At 41.4% G+C, this 19,365-nt stretch overlaps 1 protein-coding gene across 2 annotated transcripts in view; it reads left to right on the forward strand.

Annotated features, from left to right (window-relative positions):
- rnf152 (ring finger protein 152) overlaps window positions 1–19,088 on the forward strand; it is a 43,834-nt gene extending 24,746 nt beyond the window's left edge. The window contains exons 2-3 of one of the 2 annotated variants that reach the window (XM_084566122.1): window positions 4,077–4,168; window positions 14,174–19,088. In XM_084566122.1, the coding sequence (XP_084422248.1) occupies window positions 14,349–14,984 (636 nt within the window). In that variant the 5' untranslated portion in view covers window positions 4,077–4,168; window positions 14,174–14,348 and the 3' untranslated portion in view covers window positions 14,985–19,088. Of the gene's footprint in view, window positions 1–3,617; window positions 4,169–14,173 lie in introns of those variants that run through there. The other variant, XM_084566123.1, reaches the window with a different exon arrangement.
- Window positions 19,089–19,365: the final 277 nt, after the last annotated feature.

A 19,365-nucleotide genomic window follows, 5' to 3' on the forward strand; every position in this document is an offset into this window, starting at 1 on the left:
GCTGATGTTTTGAGGGTGTTTTTTTTGCAGAAGTGTAGAAAAATCCTAGGGGCGCAAATACTTTTAAGCGGTGCTGCATATGTATCTTCCGTGGCTTTGAAGTAGGCGCCTCTGTTGTCGTCCCTCATGTCACCATCAGCCTCCTGCTCAGCTGTCAGACATCCCTGTAAAGACTGGGAGCCTTCCAGCTGGGGATAAGGCATGCAGGAATATCAAAGCCTATTTACTCGCTAACATCGAGTTACATTTTCCGGTGGATGGCTGGAAAAGAAGGCTCCCCTAAAAGTGGAAGTTAAGCACCAAACTGGAGCAGAGGCTTTGAGACTGTGCTGGTGTGTTTGTTCATGTATGTAGAGAGTACGGAGAGAACAATGTTCGTCTTTGGTCTGAAACATTGTGGAAAAGTTGGATGTTTGTATCTGGGGTTCGTTTGGCTTGCAGTGGAAAACATACTCTAGTGTTTCTCTCTTATCTTATACATATCTTAATCGAAATGAGCATGCGAGATCCAAAGGCCTCAGAAACAACTCTGAGATGATCAATGGTGAACAGGCACTCAAACAAAAACACAGCTGAGAGCGTACACAACTCCTGTAATCAGTTTTAATAGTTTCTGAAATAGTGCTGCTGGAGAGCGGAGGGGAATCTGGGCTATGATAAATTTAGAGAAATCTTAACTAAAAGTGAATTTAATAATGAATTTAACTTGACAAAGTAGCTCTGTCCGCTGTGAGGCATCACAACAAATATTACTGTCTTCGTTGCGACCGACTCTGTGAGGTTCCAACTGCAGAAATGTAAATTACCGCGAGGCCGGCAGCATCTACAGTATCGGCACGTGGTACGTCCTGACAGATTTGTCAGAGGAAGACCTGACCCCTGACTCGCGGGCTGCATGCCAATCAGTGTATCGACCCATCTGTGTTTTCACCGGCCGGAGGTGTCCACTCTGACATCAGTCTCGGTGAAATATTCCTCTCCTTGGCCGAGCGTCAAACTTGTCCTCAGCCGCGGCGCTGTCTGTCTTGCTAAAAGAGACGAGCGGGGAGGGTGTGAAAATAGCCGACATCGCGACCATTCCTCAAACTGTATGAGCAGGTGGCTCGGTATACAGACAACTCAGAGGATAATGCTTGCTTTACCTTGGTTTACAGGCTTTTATCTCTAAATCGCTCAGTTCGTCCTTCAGGAAAATAGCCCGTAATTGCTTCTGTGTAGTGTGTTTAAGACATTTCCCGTTCCTTTTAATTTTTAATGTGTATTTTACAAGACAGCTAACTTCTTTTTGTCCTTCCAGGAACACTAGAGCTGCTACTTAATGATTTTCTCTATCTGTCCTGCTGGTTCCTCAATTTCCTTGTTTTTAAAGATTTCAATTTGGACTTTAAATAGAAGGATTAAATGTTCTTAATTGGTTTATTCTCAGTGGATTTTGGATTATAGGAAAGAACTATGTCAACTTGCTTGAAAGATGGAATTATCTTGGGGGGAAAAAAAAGAAAGCTCACTGAAAGGACAGAGAAACTTTCTGAAAAATATCTTCAAGTACGCAGTAAAGGAGCAGAAATGTCTGCTGCCCACTTACTGCCAGGAATGGACTGATAATTATGGTAGAACAGTAGAACAAAGTCATTGATTTGTCATTGATAATTAGTGGCGGAAGAAATGGTCCGTTCATACGTACCATTAGTATAGAGCTGGAGCCAAGAGGTGATTAGCGTAGCTTAGCACAAACAATGGAACAATGAAGTGTACTTCCTGAATCTGTCCAAATAAAGCATACCAACATGTGCTTAACTCATTATATCATGAAAACACGGCTGTGCAAGTTATAGTAGGAGCTGGAACAATTTCCACGTCAAGTGGATGGTCAGTGTTACACATCAGAGTCTGTTGCCAGAGGTTGGAGAGAACTTGTGTATATGCTGCACTTGCAAATGTTATATATTTGCACCACTTCTTCTTAAGTTTTATACAGGCGGATGTTTATATGGTTAAAAATTTAATTACAGTCATGACATGTGCTAGAGCATGTCATGACTAGAGCTGCTCCGTTAAGCTGAATAAAATGACAGAAGATAGGCAAAACGACTACAAAGAGATGCAAGCAATCACAAACAAATCACAAATAATTGCTAGAGATGCAAAACGACTACAAACAAATGCAAACCTGCCACAAATGCACTGACAGCAACCATAATGAGATGCAAAACAGCTACATGGAGATGCAAAACAGTGACAAGGAGTTGCAAGACAAACACAAAGAGACGCTAAACAACTGCAAAGTTACAGAACAACTCCAAAGAGATGCTAAACATTGACAAAGAGACGCAAACAATCACAAAGTCAGGCAGAACAACCACAAAGACACCACAAACAGATGCATAATAGCTATGAAGGGATACACCATGACTGCAGAAAGTCACAAAACAACCACAACAAGGAACGAAAAACCCGGGAAGAGACGTGTAGCAACCACACCGAGATTTAAAACAACTGCAAAACTACAAATAGAACAAACCAACTACAGGGACAACTGACAAAGCGATGCATGATCACTGCAAAAACTCACAAAACAGCCACATGTAGAGGGGAAATGGTGGCATTTTTTACAGAAGCCAGTGTCTTCACATCTATGCAAACATTTGATAAAATTCCAATATTATCAAATGGTGGTACTGAGAGATTTTAAAGGCTCAGTGCATAACGTTTAAAGACCAGATTAGATAATTCCTTTCAGATTTTCACTCCATCCAAAGTGACACATTTTAAATTTTACAAAGAGTAGAGAAGAGAGCTGGAAGTAAATGTTTCTGCAAGGTGGTGGAGGGAAAACAACCTGTTGTTGTTGATGGTTCCAAGCAGAAACGCCTCAAGCAAGCTGACATAAGACATTGTTTATTTCCTCACAAAGCAGCACATGTTTTTAGAAAGTATTCTGACCTGTTTGCACATGTGAAATCTTAATCTCCCCATATACGTTGGAACATGAAAACAACTGCAAGTCAGATCTCTGCGTCCTTTTGAATCCTGGAGGAGGACTGTGAACACAGTATGGATTACTGTCATTGATGGAGAATACTGCTTGCATTGAAGACAAAAGAAGCTCTGGCACATTTCTGAGATCTCATTTTAAATGCTGTTTGGCCGTTGGACTCTGTCCTGCTTCGCATTGCCAGGCAACAGCACACACTTCATCAGCCTACAGCCCTGTTGCGGTACTTGAACCTCCTCGAGCCCTTTTCATGTTATTTGGAGTGATATTCCCCTGTTTAATTGGCGTTTAAAGTCTTGATTGCATTAAATGGAAAGTAGCTGCAATGGATTAGCTTTAGTGGGGTTTCGACATGAGAACAGCTAATGGGAAGAACGTCAGCGCAAAAGGAAACCAATCCACCATTTAAGCACGACTTATACCATATGAGGAAATTAATGCATAAAAACTGAATAATATAGGCGCCATCATGTGCCTCTTAGTGAAGGGTTTACAGTGTAAAATGTGCCCAAAGTGACGCCTTCACAGTGCTTCTTTTGTCCAACTAAGAGTCTTAACCTCAAAATTGTAGTAGCTAAAACTAGAAACAGGAAATTCTCACATTTCAGAAGCTAAAACCATGAAATGGATGGTATCTTTGCATGAAGTCTTTACACAAATATGAAAATAGTTTCGGGATAAAGAACGTCAAGTTTATAGTTATTTGTTTGTTCTTTGGCGTGATCCAAAACGACTCCAAAGAAGTTTCTCTAGTGTAAGAACATCTGGACAAACAACCGGACACGTGTTTAGAAGTCAGAATTTTATCAAGTTAACTCCCATCCACACCAAAAAAAATGCAAATTTGTCTAATTTACAGAAAGGCAGGTCTCAAAGTGGCTGACGTTTGCTGTGAACCATACAAAGAGGCTAAGTATAAGTGTGTCTGATCTTGAGATGCTTTGGTCACTCTACGCCAAACAAACAGGTTTTAAAGCTGCCAAACAGCCTCAGGGCCCCATGTATCGTAGATAGAGCGTGTATGACGGCCGTTGTTGTTCACGGACGATGCTGATAACTCGTCTGTTTTCTCTTCAAACAGAGATCCTGTTGTACCTTCATAGTTGGTCTGATTGTATCATTCGGACGCTACGACTGCTCGGATCAAGACGGACCAAGTTCGCTCCAGTCTGGGTGAGTTTGTGACAAGATAAAACACAACAATGTTACTGAGCTCTGATCATTGCAAACGTTTGCAGTGTGCAGGGAGTAATTTCTGATTCTGTTTTAGTAGAAGAGGAACACATTAGATTAGAAATTTCACCCTTTCCGGTTTTAAAATTGAACAGTCTAATGGCTTAGGTGGGTTAACCCTAACCCTAACAGATATTCATTGAAATTACGTTGACATAAATATTTTAAAGACACCATAGTAAGTGGTTTATAAAAACATATTCCTTGACTTCTCCTCCGTCTGACAGCACAGATGTATGTGTGCTAGAGAGATTATTTTGAGGATTAGACATTGTTTGTTTGCTCATAATTAACGTGTCAAAGCAACAGGCGAAGACACTGAGGCATTAATAGCGACAAGGTGACATGAAAGGGTTTGAAGGCACCTCTAAAAATGCTTCAACGTCACTTCTAGCCCCTGTGGTCTTTGCCCCTCCGACAAGCTCGCAGCGAGGCTTTGACAAAACAGCAGCGATATGACAACTTGTGTCTCCTAGCAACGTGCCAGATTTCCCGTCTGCGGTTCACATCAACTGACAGACTCTTGAAAGCGTTAGCTGGCAGCGCTGCCGCGCAAGTGCGATGGAAGTGCGAGTCGAGGTGAAGCTTGAACAGAAGGCGATACGTGTGATGAATATTATTTTATTTCTTTTTTCCCCCCTGAACGTTTACCTGCCGAGTCTTTATAAGCTTGTGTGCAGAAAATGCTGCTGATGCACGCACACAAACATCCAGAAACGCCCACACACATTGTCCTGCTGTGCTGCTAGCTGATGTGCGAATGATCTCATACTCAGCTGGAGGAACATGGGTCGGGGTGTGTTCGCTGCAGCGGTAAAATATGTCTTCTCAGGTGCCAACACACCGGGAAAGACTCTTATTTACCACTTCCTGTCAGACTTAAAAAAACAACAAACCCAGGCGAGCAGCACAATCTCTTCTCCAACATCTCTTCACAGCCTTCTTAAATTTTATCACCCTCTCTGTAGTGAACTCAGTTATTTAATAGCACTCCATTTCAAATCTTACAAAATGATTCCTGGCTCCAGAGTAAAGCACATTACAGTCTACAGTTGAAGTTATGAGTCGATTTAAGGTCACTTTCACTCATGAAAACCTTTTAACAGAGCCATCTTTGTTTTTTTTAAATATTATTTTCGCTCTTCCCACGGTTTTTAAATAATCCTCATTTACATTTTGCTTCGGTAAGCCAGCCTCGTTGCAGATTAATTAAAAGTGTCATCTGCGTTTGAAGTTTGGGCCGAGCTTGGCTTTATCTCCCTCCTCCTGGATCTTTATTTGAATCTGTAGATGCAGATCGAGCCTCCGGCTGCTGAAGTCACGGCGTTCACCTCTTTCATCTGCTTTGAAAATTGCTCGGTTTCTCAGCGATGCCTTTCATCAGAGAGGGGCGGAGAGGGCCGGCAATTTGTTTTGCCGATGAGAGGTTTTGGTCTCTGCGTGACCTTAAGGATGGGGTGGTGTAAGGGGCTTCGGCAGCATCCTTATGTACAAGTATGTTGTTGTTTAGTGTTGTAAAAGAATCCAGTTTAGTGAATAAATGGGCACTCATTTTGCTTTAAATGTTAGTTTATATTATTTATTCTTTTATTATTAGGTATATTCCTTACAGTTTAGTTTCTCCATCAAAAACAAATCACTGCTCTCTTATGTATTTTGATTTTTTCACTTAGTTGGGTACATTTCAGTACATGGTGACAGACTCAGAAAGATTTTAATGATTTTATTGACTTAGCATTTTTCCATTATTATTTATTGTTTCTTTATTTACTAGAAAGAACAAGTGTTACACCAAGCTGTGGAGTTGGGCTACATCATCATCCTCTCTGGTTTGAAGCTTACTGCATTCAAGGTTACTGCGAGGTCTAACAATTCATCATCAGCACAGGATACGTTCACGTTCAGGAGTCATCTGTCATCTGAGTTTCAGCCGAGCCCAATATATATATATATATATATATATATATATATATATATATACAGTCAGTAAATTAGGTTAGATTTATACTTTCGCTGTATCTATACAGGGGCTAAGACTCTTGCTGGTGGCTAGTAACCCCTTTCACCCATGGTACTACAGACAATAAACACAATATCGTCATCTTGCACTGAACAAGACCTTTGCACTAATATCTAACATGCTTTGGTGACTCATTACCCCGAGGAGTTACATTTGTGCTCAGCTGTCATATGAAGGAAATAAATATCAATATTTTTATGGATTCTATAATGTGCACAATAGCCGTATTTTAGTAGTATTTTGTCATCAGATACCTTTTCAAGATGTAAAAACTCAACCCACACTGTTAGAGAAAGGGTGAGGAGCTTTAACTGGCACAGCCAGCTGGGAACAGACCAAGGTGTAGAAAGTGGGTGGAAGCAATTATTAGCAGTGGTTTAAATCACAGCATGAAGTTTCTGGGTTCAAACCTGCTGGTCAGCTGGGCTCTTTATGTGGAAACTTCACGTCCTCCTGTGTCTTGCTGTTTCCTACCACATAGACATACGCGTTAGATTAATGTGAGAATGGATGGTGCAGGATAATACAGATGCATTTCATATTACAGTCAGCGCATGCCACTGAAGTTATTAGAAATATTCTCCCAATGAAAGTGGAAAGTCCTGTCGAAAATTCAGTCTGTGCCTCTGGTCACCTTCTTGGCTAACACAGGAAATGGACCAAAAATCTATTTGAGAACATGATGTTTGTGTTGTTATTAAGTCCAAAAAGAGCCTTCTGTTGTCAGATATTGGTTTCGTAGAATGAGACCCAGTACCTGGGGAGATGCACTGGGAGATGCCAGTCCTCTAGGAATGGGCAGCCTCTCAGCGGTGCAGGAGTTAGTGTCACGCTCGGGCAGATCTGTGGTGGTGTTGATGATGATGGGGGTAAAGTCCATCCAGCAGCGGTCCTGCCAGCTCTGATGCTCGCTGGCTCCTCAAGCTGGAAATTGCCATAATGTGTCCTTCAGTGGTCGGCTGCACAGGCCTCTATCAGGGGCTCCATCTGCTGTGCTGACACGCACACACAAGGAAGTGGTGAAAGATGTCTGTTCGCATGCACCCGAGGTGACGTGTTCGTCTGATCTGTTTCATCTGGCTGACACTCTGACAGGCACAGACATTCACTTCACTGAGCGACAAAGGAAACCAGCAAATGGTCTCATTTGAGAATAAGGAGCAGCAAGTATTTGACATTTTAGCGAAAAATCCAGTTATTAAAATAGTTGCAGGTTGATTTTATGTTGACTGACTCTGCAATAAATTGGCTAATTGTCTCAGTTCTAGTGAGTTCTAGTTGTTTTCTGTCTGATTTTAGGTTTTATTTGTCTCATTTAGGTCTTTTAGTTTCTTTGCAATGATTCTGCACCAAATTTTGGCTCTATTATTATTTTTATTTTGTGCGTTTTTTCAACAAATGTTTGTCCTTATGAGCATTTTATGACCTTTTTTGGTTGTTGTTGTTGTGTGCGTGTCTTTCTGTCTTTATCTTCTCATATAATTGTTCCTGCATTTCAGTCTTTGTGTGTCTCTGTGTTTCACTTCCATATTCAGTGTTTCTTTTTTATATCTCTTTGTGGTTATTCTATTTCTAATTCTGGTTTGGTTACTGATGGGGCTGTGCTGTCTGCCTTTGTGGTATTTTCGTGTCTGTTTTTGCTCTTCATCTGTCTCGTATTGATTATTCTGCAACTCATTTTATTTATTTATTTATTTGCTTTTTGTGTCTCTTTGGAATTTCCCATCTTCCTTTTTTTTAATCTCATTTTGATTATTTTAACTTTGTGGTTGTTTTGTGTCTGTTTTTGGTCTCTGTCTGTCTCATATTGATCATTTTTGCATCTCAGTTACGTTGTTTCATTTCATAGACTATTGTTTTGTGTGTGATTTTGATCTATTTGTGTCTCTTTCTGGTGGTTCCACATCTCTTTTTGGTCCTTATGCCTCTTTGATTATTTTGTGTCACTGTGATTCTTCATTATGTGTCTCATTTTAGTATTTTTTCATTTGCTGTCTGTCTTTGTGGTATTTTTGTGCCTGTTTCTAGTCATTTGGTACTTTCCATCTTCTTTCTTTTTTTTTTTTTTTAATCTAATTTTAACAATGTTATCTTTGTGGCTGTTGTTGTTTTGCAGCCCTGTAATTATTTTTTGTACTATTTTTTATCTATTTCTGTCTCTGTCTGGTGGCTCTGCATCTGCTTTTGGTCTTTTCGTGTCTGTTTTTGACCTTTTTACGTCTGAATTTGGTCTTCATCTGTCTCCCATTTGGTCGCTTTGCAACTCTTTGCACGGCATTTTGTATTTAAAGACTACCGCCTCTGTCTTTGTGCACATTAAGTCTTTCGGTAAAGCCAAAATCTTATTTTTATTTAGTCCTCTCAAGAAGACAAAACTGATTCTCACAGAGATGGACATGCTTGACTCCACAACAGCAGGGCATTAGTGAATTGTAGTTATATTGTTTGATGGGCTAGGTCATAAAAATTCTGATTAACAGGTTGCGGGTGGGTGAAATTAACAGGCTTTTATCAGCTAATTACATTCTCTACAATGTGAATTTTCACCAGGCATGACCTAGAAGACGTTCTGATTTGTACTTTGGAGGGATTAAAGAGACCAGAAATACCTGATGTTGTTTTGATTTGACCATAAAAGAAGAACTTTGGCTTTAAATTAAGTTTGTTTGTTAGTCAAGTGTGGTCAGCTTCAGGTTGTTCTTGAGGACTGCCCATTCTTCGTTCTTCTCAGTTAACATGAAGTACATATGAAAAATTTGCTGTGGTTTAAACTAATGGATGAGACCTGGATTAACACGCACTATAAAAAGCAGTGGGCCACTTGACGAATGTTTTTACTCTTCGACCTCAGTGGCCCCTTCATAGCTACTCTAGCTGCTAAATGCACTCTGGAGGAGCTGTGTTGACTCCCGTCCAAAAGCTCTGATGTGTGGGTGAAGAAATCGACGCACCAGCTTTATGCAAATGCTGGCTCAGCACATTGCCCACAGTCGTGACAAACGATGGAGGAGAACACATTTCATTTGCCGTGTTTGTTTGTGCTGGAACATTTACGTTGCTGCAAAAAAAAAAAAAAAAAAAAAAAAAAAATCCCGTATCTGAAACAAATTAGGATTAATTTCATACAGAGTGACAAGCGGTTAGCGTTAAGCCAACACATGCTGCATTTTAATATACAGCACTATATTAGAAATATGAAGTGCTGAATGTTTTAGGAGGGTTTCTTTCCTTCGGGCAGATTCTCATGATCGCAGAATAAAAGACGGTTGCATTGGGAAGAGATATGAGCTTCGCTAACAAACCAAATGTGTGTTTCTTAATGCAACTCTTGATGCATCATTAAAGCTCTAAGCTGTATTTATCAACAGGGTCTTTTGCTCCCAAACTCAGTCCTGCCTATTTTCTCCCCTAAAATCTCAGCTCTTTATGAAACAGCCTCTGGAGCGTGTAAATCTGAAAAAACTGGGTTTGCTCGTGTGTCCTTCATGCACTGTACGTCCATTAGAGGGAGAGTTAAGCCAGATTTACGGTTCTTTGTTGGATCTGCTTCGTCGTCTGACGTTCACCTCTCTAGAAATGTGACTACATGTTCCGGTAATGCAGAGTGCCAACAGCGGTGATTTTTCCAAAACGCATTTCCTCGTCCAGAGCAGAAAATTCTCCCTCTTTCAGCCTCCAACACACCATCTACCCTGACGAAAATAACTTTTGTTTGACTTTTATTAACTTCAACACTCAGTTGCTCAGAGCTCAGTTCCAGACGCCATTGTTTGAAGTACAGTACACAGAGAAACTCAACGCGGCTGACTAGCGGCCGAGCAGCTTTTTAAAGGTGTAATTATCGACATATGGTGACACACCAACACAGGAGTATCAATGACTGCTCCACTGTGAGACTATAAACCAGGCTTTACCCTTTTTAATGCAGGTGGAAGTGTTTGCAGAAACACCTGCTGCATGTTTTCTAATAGCTTCAAAGTATTACGTAAATAGAAGATTGCATTTTTTCCCCAAATGAAGCTACTGTTATCTTCAGTCTTCGGTCCGTTGCTGCCGGTTGTTTTTGCAGCTCACATCTCCAAGTTTATGCTGACATTGGCTTTATTTTAGCTGTACTGTAAACACGTCTCCATTACATCTTTAACCAACGTTGTCCTCTTTTCAGGAATGATTTGAGTATAAACAGTACAAGCAGCTGATTTGTATCAGTGTTTTATTTTGGTACAAGAACTTACAAGAATGGTTGTTCTGGTAAAGGTTTATGGGGTTAGCAGCCGTTCCCTCGGTGTATTTACTCAATATCAAGGCTCTGACCTTTTTTATTGCATAATATTTAGCTTAATGTTCAAGTGGCTGTTCTTTGCAGCTTCTCCACAGAAACATGTGATGTGTACTGCATCAGTTAGCGTGTACATCATCATCTCGCTGACATTTCACTGGTTCAAACCAGTTTAATAAGCCTCTCCTCTGTGCTACTTCCAGCTACTGTATTATGTCGGCCATGTTGAGTTGTGCGTGTGTGTGCGTGAGTTTGTGTGTCTGCAGTGGTTATTTTTAACTTAACTGTCTACGAGGATGACTGCACTCTCTCCTCGGCCGATTGTGTGCGGAGGCCCTGAGGGGCTGTGTGTTTTGGTTGGTTATTCCCAGCGGACCGCGGGCGCGTTGGAGTGGTTGAGGCCGCCACTCGGTCACTCTGCATCATTACTAAATCATACACCCTTCCCTGCCTCCTTAAAAAAACAAAAACCCACACTTTTACACAAACAGACCACACAGAGGCTAAAAAAGTTTAAGCGGGTCTCCGGGTTTCTGTCGGTCCCACCTGGAGTCGACTCATTCAGGACGGTGTTGTTTATCGCTGCCCCTGAAGCCGTTTGGGGGTATTTTGTTGTTGTGTATCTACAGTATGTAGGTGTGAGAGAAAGTGGGTCAGCCAGGTTGTCCTGGTTACGGCTCAGTTGAACCAATAAATCATATTGTTGCAGCCATGGTTGCTCCTGCAGCTCGTAGATGTTGACCTCGGAGCGTTCCTCAACAAAGAAAAGTGTGAATATCACCGAGTTCAGCTTTTCAAAATCTTTTTTTGCCATTTTGTTTTTTCATCTTGGCTAAAACAAGCTGTTTGTATGTGTTGGCTTGACTTTAGTCACATTTGTGACCAGTTTATTATCTTTTATTATTACTGAAATTATGATTAATATTCAGTCAGTATAATGTGATGACGTTCTTATTCTCAAATTCTGATATCCATAATAAAGGCTATTGTTAGCAACAGTTTTTTTTGACAAAATGAAAATAATTCTCACTAATAACGCAGAGTTTTGCACCAATCAACTAATTTGTTAATTAGGAAAATAATTAAATGATTATTTAATAATTAAATCAGACTGCAGTGACCATGACCTGGAACTAAAATCCTCATATATGATCAAGTTTGATTAAGGTGTAAGAAATATTTCTTTCTTTGTATAATAATATGCTTCCTCTTCTGATTTAATATCTATAGTTGCCAATATTGTTGTTTTGGGAATGATAGTACAGCTTTATTTTTGTCCTTGGCATGTAGAAAATGTGTGTACAGTAAAAAAACTGAGCGGAGAAAAGGAAATAAATCACCCGGAAAAAGTGCAAAAAATTGATGTAAAGTAGAGGAGGAAAGGCTCTTGAGTCAGAAGGGAAGAGGGAAGAAGAGTGAGCGACTGTGTGTATGGGAATATTGAGCCACAAAGCATTTATGTCAGATCAAAGCTAATCCTTATCTTTGGGAAAAGGATTCAGTAATACCCTGGGCTGTCTCAGCCCCTCAAGGGCAGGTCTCTGCCTTCCTTCTGCTCGCCTTCCTCACTTCTTCGCAGAACCAGTGGGATTTTTCAGCACCTTCTCCCGACTTCAGCTTGTGACGAAACTAGGTCAGCTGGAGAGTGCAGAGAGAGGAAGAGGTGGGAGTACAGAGGATGGTCTGGCCTCTGGACTCGACTGGGGAAGGGAGCGTTTTGGCCCAGAGGGGCCGTGGTGCCGAAGGCGGGGGATGGAGGTGTACATGAGGCTGAGCGACGGAGCGGATGATGCTGACAAACACAGAAACGTTGACATGACGGACTAACAAGGATTCACCCAACTGCTTCATGTGATGTCGTGTGTGAAAACACCTGATGTTATCTTTACTTCCTGAAGGATGGTGCAACATGGCCTCTCCCGTGGAGCTTAAATATTCCTAACACAGGTCTGCAGTGTTATTGAGTTTAGCCAAAGTTACGGTGCTTTCACACCTGTACTTCGTTCCTGTTCAGGGCGTAATAAATGCAGTATTGCTGCTGTGTTGCATATAACGTTAGTTCAGTTCGTGTTCACAGGATAATCGAGACAAAGTTCTGGCACACTGTGTTCTTGCAAACTTTTTTGTGATTGGTCACACTTTTGTGGAAAAAATTGGATTTCAGGAAATTATCAAATCGAAAACAGAGCATCAGCCGTAAGTGGGGACACGGGCATTTATTGCGGTTCTGTGTTCTGTTCATCTACCAGAGTTCTGTATGTGAACTGCATGTTGAGTTTGATCAAACATGCATCTACATGTAGAAAACAAACTTTATGGACGCATCAGGTAAACTGCTTGTTTATATAATTATGAGGTCGTCATATCGATGCGTGTTCACGCTGCAGACTAACCACTCTGGGGAGTAATTGCAGTCGGGTTGAGACCACCCCTGTTTAGCCTTTTTTTACTCACACATTGACGAATCAATCAATTAAATGACTTGTACTTGATAAGCAGGTCATGTTGGTGCAGTGCAGTGACTCCTAAACCTCGTCTTGTTACTGCAGCTCAAGGTTGAATGTGATTATTCCTCCTCTCTCAAATGAACCAAACTAAAAGGACCCCAGACTGAAAGAGCTGCCCCGAGCGTGCTCAGTGAGAACTCACTCTTATCTGTCATTGCCACATCGCTTTCCCCACCAGGCACGACGAGCAGTTTAATTGCCAGAGATCTTGTTTTTGATACGGGGCCGAGATATTCAGTGGTCGCCTTTTTCCATTTCTATCACCGCTTTTCTCTCCATCCCTCTCTCTCCCTTCATCTGTCTCACTCTTTCGCTCTCGCCGTCTCCCCCCCTCCCAGTCATGCCTGCAGGGACGCCGGCTCTGTGGGGATGGCAGCGTGGAGAAAGAGAATCCTACTCCCCCTCCTCAGCAGTTTTCACACTTCACAATTTAGGGCGAAAAGTAAAATATAAAGTCGGCGGGTCCCTGTTTGGTATTCATTGTTTCCTCTGTGCTATTTTGACGGCGTTTAATCATCTGTAAAAGCAAACTATCACATCTCCCGCATGGATTAACACGGTAGCTGTGATTATGCAAGAGGAGCAGGAGAAAGAGGAGGAGGAAATTATGGAGGCGGTGGCCTGAAGGAGACGGTTGAAAGAATTAGCCATACTTAACACAGATCAGTGAAGGGTCTTGTGTAGTGGTGGGGAACTGCAGTTCCTCAAATGTCCAATAGGGGCCCAGAAAACGAGTCAGTCCCCACAGACTTCCAGAGATACAAATATTTACAGCCTGGTGCAAAAAACAGTTTTGGTTTCTGTAGGCAGCAAAACTGTTGCGTACGGGTTGTTAGCTATCTAAGTTTAGTTCATAGTCGCATGTCACTTTTACAGCTTAGCTCTGGACCTTAACCCTCAGGGGTAAGTGATTGACTCTAGTTAAAGTCAATGTTGTTTTGATGATTGGTGCGTCTGAAATCAAACAGGATGTGATGTAATCCTTTGTCTGATACCCTTGTCAACAGCATGAGTGATAAGAGTAAGATAAGGGAAGTCGTTGCAGAGGTGATACCAGGTTTTAAACTCCACACAAACACCTTGTTGACGCTGTTGCCCTCATCTTCTCAACAGTGCTGTGCCTTTTCTTTGTTTTGCAGATGAAGGGCCATGCGGTCGGGCTGTGACGTCACTGTGAAGTCGTGGACGGTGGTGCATCATAAAGCCTTGGAGCCAGCTGTGGTTTATCTCACTTCACTCGGAGCTGCAGGATCTTTCTTTTAGATCCGTTTGATTGAATTGCTGTTACCTGCCGGTGAATATATCTTTTCCAAAATGGAGACACTTTCCCAGGATTCAATTCTGGAGTGCCAGATTTGCTTTAACTACTACAGCCCCCGGCGGCGGCCCAAACTCCTGGATTGTCGTCACACATGCTGCTCGGTGTGTTTGACGCAAATGCGCAGCAGCCAGAAGGAGATCCGCTGCCCCTGGTGCCGCGGCGTCACCAAACTCCCCCCGGGCCTGTCGGTATCCCAGCTGCCGGACGACCCGGACATCATCACCGTCATCGCCATCCCTCACGCCTCCGAGCACACGCCTGTCTTCATCCGCCTCCCCAGCAACGGTTGCTACATGCTGCCTCTGCCCATCGCCAAGGAGCGGGCGCTCGGGTTGCCGGGGGAGCTGGGGTGTCGCTTCCTGCCTGGCAGCCAGCAGAAGGGGGTGACGGTGGTGACCATGCCTGAGCAGCAGCCTCTGGGCCTGGCTATGGGGCTGGAGGGCGTGGGGATGGAAGGAAGTGAAGGCGAGAGGAGAGTTACCGGTCCAGTGGGAGGTGGAAAGGGCTCCACTTGGTCCGGCGTTTGCACCGTGATCCTGGTGGCGTGCGTGCTGCTCTTCCTCCTCGGCATCGTCCTGCACAACATGTCCTGCATCTCCAAACGCTTCACTGTCATCTCTTGCGGCTGAGGGAGGCTGCCCGGACTGCTGCGGACCTCCCCCCTCCACCACCACCACCAGCCCTGCCTCTCCTCAGGACGGGACTCTGCTGAGGAGAGGGGACTAAACTCACATCATGGGCATTCAAGGAAACTACAGAGCAACGTAGACGGACATCGATGGCGGAGACGAGGGCAGGAAGGAGATCCGCAAACTGGTCTGCTAATGTGTCCCTTTTTTTAATTTGGGGGACTGAAATTAAAAAGGAAACATACTTTGAAACTTTCCTCTCATCAAGCACAGCCTTGAAACTTCCTTCACTCCTTAGTCCTTCCATTTACCCCAGGAAGAATGGTTTGGGAGTAACTCCAGATACGAGCTGATTTAAAGCCTGCCCGACGCTCTCTCACACTCAGTGGTCGGATTGCCTGTTTAGTCTGTGGTTTATAGAAGTACATCATAGTGTTGTTTAGCTGAGTGCCGGCTCCCAGCGTGGCGTCTCAGAGAGTTCAGACTTTTCTGATGCTGCAGGAAAAAACTGAACGATCCAGGAAACTCAGCTTTTTCTTTTCTTTCTGTTTTTTTTTTGGGAGGGAGGGGGGTTCACAACCTGTTCATAACAAACTGTAGCTGTGATGGTTCCACGTAGTTAGTAAAAGGGTTGTTGTCAAAAAAAATAAATAAAAAGTAATAAAAAAGGATTGTAATGTTCATACATGCCAGCATATTATACAGCTGAACACAGGTAGTACAGAGTGGCTTTATTAGGGCTTTAAATGTTTGACTTAGTGCCGAAACGTACGGTCGACTGATTGATGGAGTTATTATTTGATTGTTTAAGTCATTTGTCAAGAAAAAATGTTTAACGGTTCCTTGTTTTTTTTTCTTTTTTTATATCATTGTGACATGAATATCTTTGTATTTGGGCCATTTGGTTGCTCTCTTGTTTTTGTTTTTTTCTGGTAATAAAAATGTCATGAGGCTTTCTGATTAAGACTATAACTGGTAATACATTTAAAAAGTAAAGTGTACTTGCTGTGACTTATATGAGAAGATCTTCATATCTGTCTGTTAGCTGTCTTAGCTTAGCTTAGCATAAACTGAAAGCAGGGTGAAAGATTAAAAAAAAAATGCACAAACTGGGAGTTTTCAAGCCAAACAATTAACGTTTTTTAATTAGTTTGTTTGACTTTTACTCAAACAGAAACATGCAGGTGTTCTCGATGCTTTACTATTCAAATTTAGTTAAAGATTTCTTCTAGTTTAGATTTTTTGCCAGGCTAGCTGTTTCCCCTCTGCTTCCAGTCTGCGTGCTAAGCTAAGCTAATTGCCAAAAAAAAAAAAAAAATGTATTCCTTCAAATAAAACTAATGCGGAATTCATCAGTTTTTCTCAGGGCAGTGTTCTTGTTTTTATTTATTTCTTTTTCTTCTGCAGTGAATCCAGTTTGCGTTTTCCCACTTTTAATCTGATTTGTTCCTTTCCTCTCTGACCTGTTTCTTGTTCTTCTTTATTCCGCTGTCGTCCTCTAAAGCCAGACCCTCCAGATTTCTCCAGGCCTTTGCCAGCAGCCCACACACACACACACATTATCGACCTGCTCATCTTAATACCTTAATTCAGAAACCGGTGGATGTATGGGCTCCACTGTGCGGCGGTGTGTGTTTATGTGTGTGAGTGATGGGTCGGTAACGGGTCAGGAGTGGGCGTTTGCTGCAGGGTTCCTGTTAATGAAGCCTGTATCGATTTATTTGTTTTTGAATATCTCTCTGCAGAGATGGATTCTGTTTTTGTTATATGTCGAGGGTAGCGATTCGTCTGTTTGCTGTAAAGAGATGGCGTGTACGGCAAGCACAAACAGGGTGAACTCTTTTTTTAAAGCTGCCTCGTCGTGTACAGGATGATTGTAATGTTTTTCTGCAAATTTTCCTTAAGACATGTTCAAGTTTGTCGGTATTAGAGGAAAGACTTGAGAGGAAAGATGTTATTTCGAGCATTAAGCATATAAATAATGATATAGTGTGCCAAAACATTATCACTAAATACATATATACACATGTTAAACATAATTTTAGACTCATTTAATGGATTTGTGTTGCAATGTTTACGGAAAAATGTGTTGTTTTACCAAAAAAAAAAAAAAAAACAGATTTCTGACCCTTTTAAACTGAAGAGAATTACAGGATTTAATTGATTAAAAAAAAAATCTTTTGGAAGGTGGGCGACAGCAGGTCCATTGAGACACAGAGTTAAATTCATCTAAACCGGCTGCTGTGAGGCTGTACTTGAAAGCCCCTTTGAAATTCGGTGTAGCTTTGCTGAAAGTTGAAATATTTTTAGCTCCGAGTACTCAACTCTCTGCGGCTCTAAAGAAACTTTCTCGGCAGCACTCGAGGCTGAATTATTTTATTTTTTGCATGACTTCCCCCTGAGATAAATCAAACATAAAGGGAATCCCAGTTCACAAGTGAAATTCAACTATTCTGAGATTATAAATTGGAAACTATAGTTTTACATCTAATAACTGGATACTAGCACAGCTTTAAGGGCGGCAGGTAGACGTACAGTTTTCAAATAATCTTGATCATTTGGCATTAATTAATGATTTGTTAACAGTTAATTGACACATTACTTACTACAAATCCTTATAAGCACTATATAAACATTACAGCCATAAGCAGAGAGCACCGAGTTATACATTAATGCAAATTTATATCTGCAAATCAAATCTAATCACTTTCCTCTGCATTGGGATCTGCATAAACACAGAAAGGAGTGAGTAGACTCTTAAAAGCCATCTGCTGCATAATGTCTAATGTTTTTATGTTAAAAAACCCCCCAAAAGAATCCTCATTAACATTATTAAATGAGTGTCGGATTCAGCTAGCACTACTTTCTATCAAAACATAGTCAAAACTGTTCACTGTGCTTCACAACAAGTGTAAAGAGGAACGGAGTTGAATTTAGATTTAGATTAGATAGTTAACTCGCTCTGTTGTGCATGAATATCATAGACATTATCCCACAACTAAAAACGATAAAACCAAAACTATCCTGGTGGCTAATTGCAAAGCGAACCCCCAACCAGTATCCAAAACGCACATCATGAAATTGGATTAACAAATTAAAGAAATATGAAGAAAATACAATTTGATTAACAAAGAAAAGAGGTTGTAACAAACCTGATTGGTTGCTTACCGGTTAGCTGAAATAATGAATGAGTGGTTTTAACAGTCATGGAGAATGGCAATAATGGTGAAAACCCCCAGTTACCATTTAATAATATGAAAATGAAGTGGAACAATTATTAAAAGTTTAAAATCTAATAAACATATTTTGAACATGATGATTGGATTGGTTGGTGAAAGCTTTAAGATGTTTGAAGCAACAAGCAACACCTGATGGCAACATTTCTCCCGATTAACCACTCAAGATAACAACTAACGGCACACAATTATTAATGAATTCAGTTGTAGCTGAAATAAATTGATATATTTGACTTGTTATGCTTTGAAAACCAAAATTTTAAACCTGTCCGGGGCTTTTTCTTTCTGCCGATCTATCATCAATAAATGGAGAACTAATTCTTTACACTGATATAGTTTATATCTTAAATAATATTAGTTTATTGATTTGAAAGCTGTTAAATGACTCTGTTATATGGAAGAACATGACGTTTGCCTGTGATTCTCCATGTTTCTTTTTCTATTCAGCTAAGAAAAATCACATTTCATAAATCCCTTCCTGTTCGCTGCATTGGTTGTTTCATTTTAAATCAGAAACTGCCCCGTATGAGATTTTTATATTTTATTTTTAACAGAAAGAGAAAAGCGTAGAGGGAGGCTTGTCATTTCTGTGCCTGTGTGTTTGTAACATGATGTGAAGTTCCTGTTGTAGTTTCCTGTTGGTGTCAGGTCTGACGACGCAGCCAGCAGCTGTTTTTAGTCAACTATTAAAGCAAAAGTCAAAAGTCTGAACGACGGCTCCAGCAGTCTTTATTTCACCGATCAACCATAGCACCATGACCACTGACAGGTGAAGCGAGTCAGTGGGTGGGATATATTTGGTAGAAAGTGAACATGTTGTTCTCAACTTGATGTTAGATGCCATAAAAATTGAAGTATTTGATTGACTTTGACAAGGACCAAACTGTGGTGGCTAGACAACTGGGTCAGAGCATCTCCAGAACTGCACCTCTTTGTCTGCAGAGATCAATACCTATCAAAAGGGGTCCAGGGAAGGAAAAGACAAGATGAACAAGACTCGTTGAGGCATGTTGAGAGAGAAGGCTGCCCAGTGTTGTCCGGGAAAAAGGTTCAGGAATTGTTTGAGGAACACAACAAGTTCAAGAAGTTAACTTGCCCTCCAAATTCCCCAGATCTCAGTTTAGCATCTGTGGGATGTTCAGTTT

Source organism: Chelon labrosus, assembly GCF_963514085.1.
Source record: "Chelon labrosus genome assembly, chromosome: 18".
Classification (NCBI taxonomy): domain Eukaryota; kingdom Metazoa; phylum Chordata; class Actinopteri; order Mugiliformes; family Mugilidae; genus Chelon; species Chelon labrosus.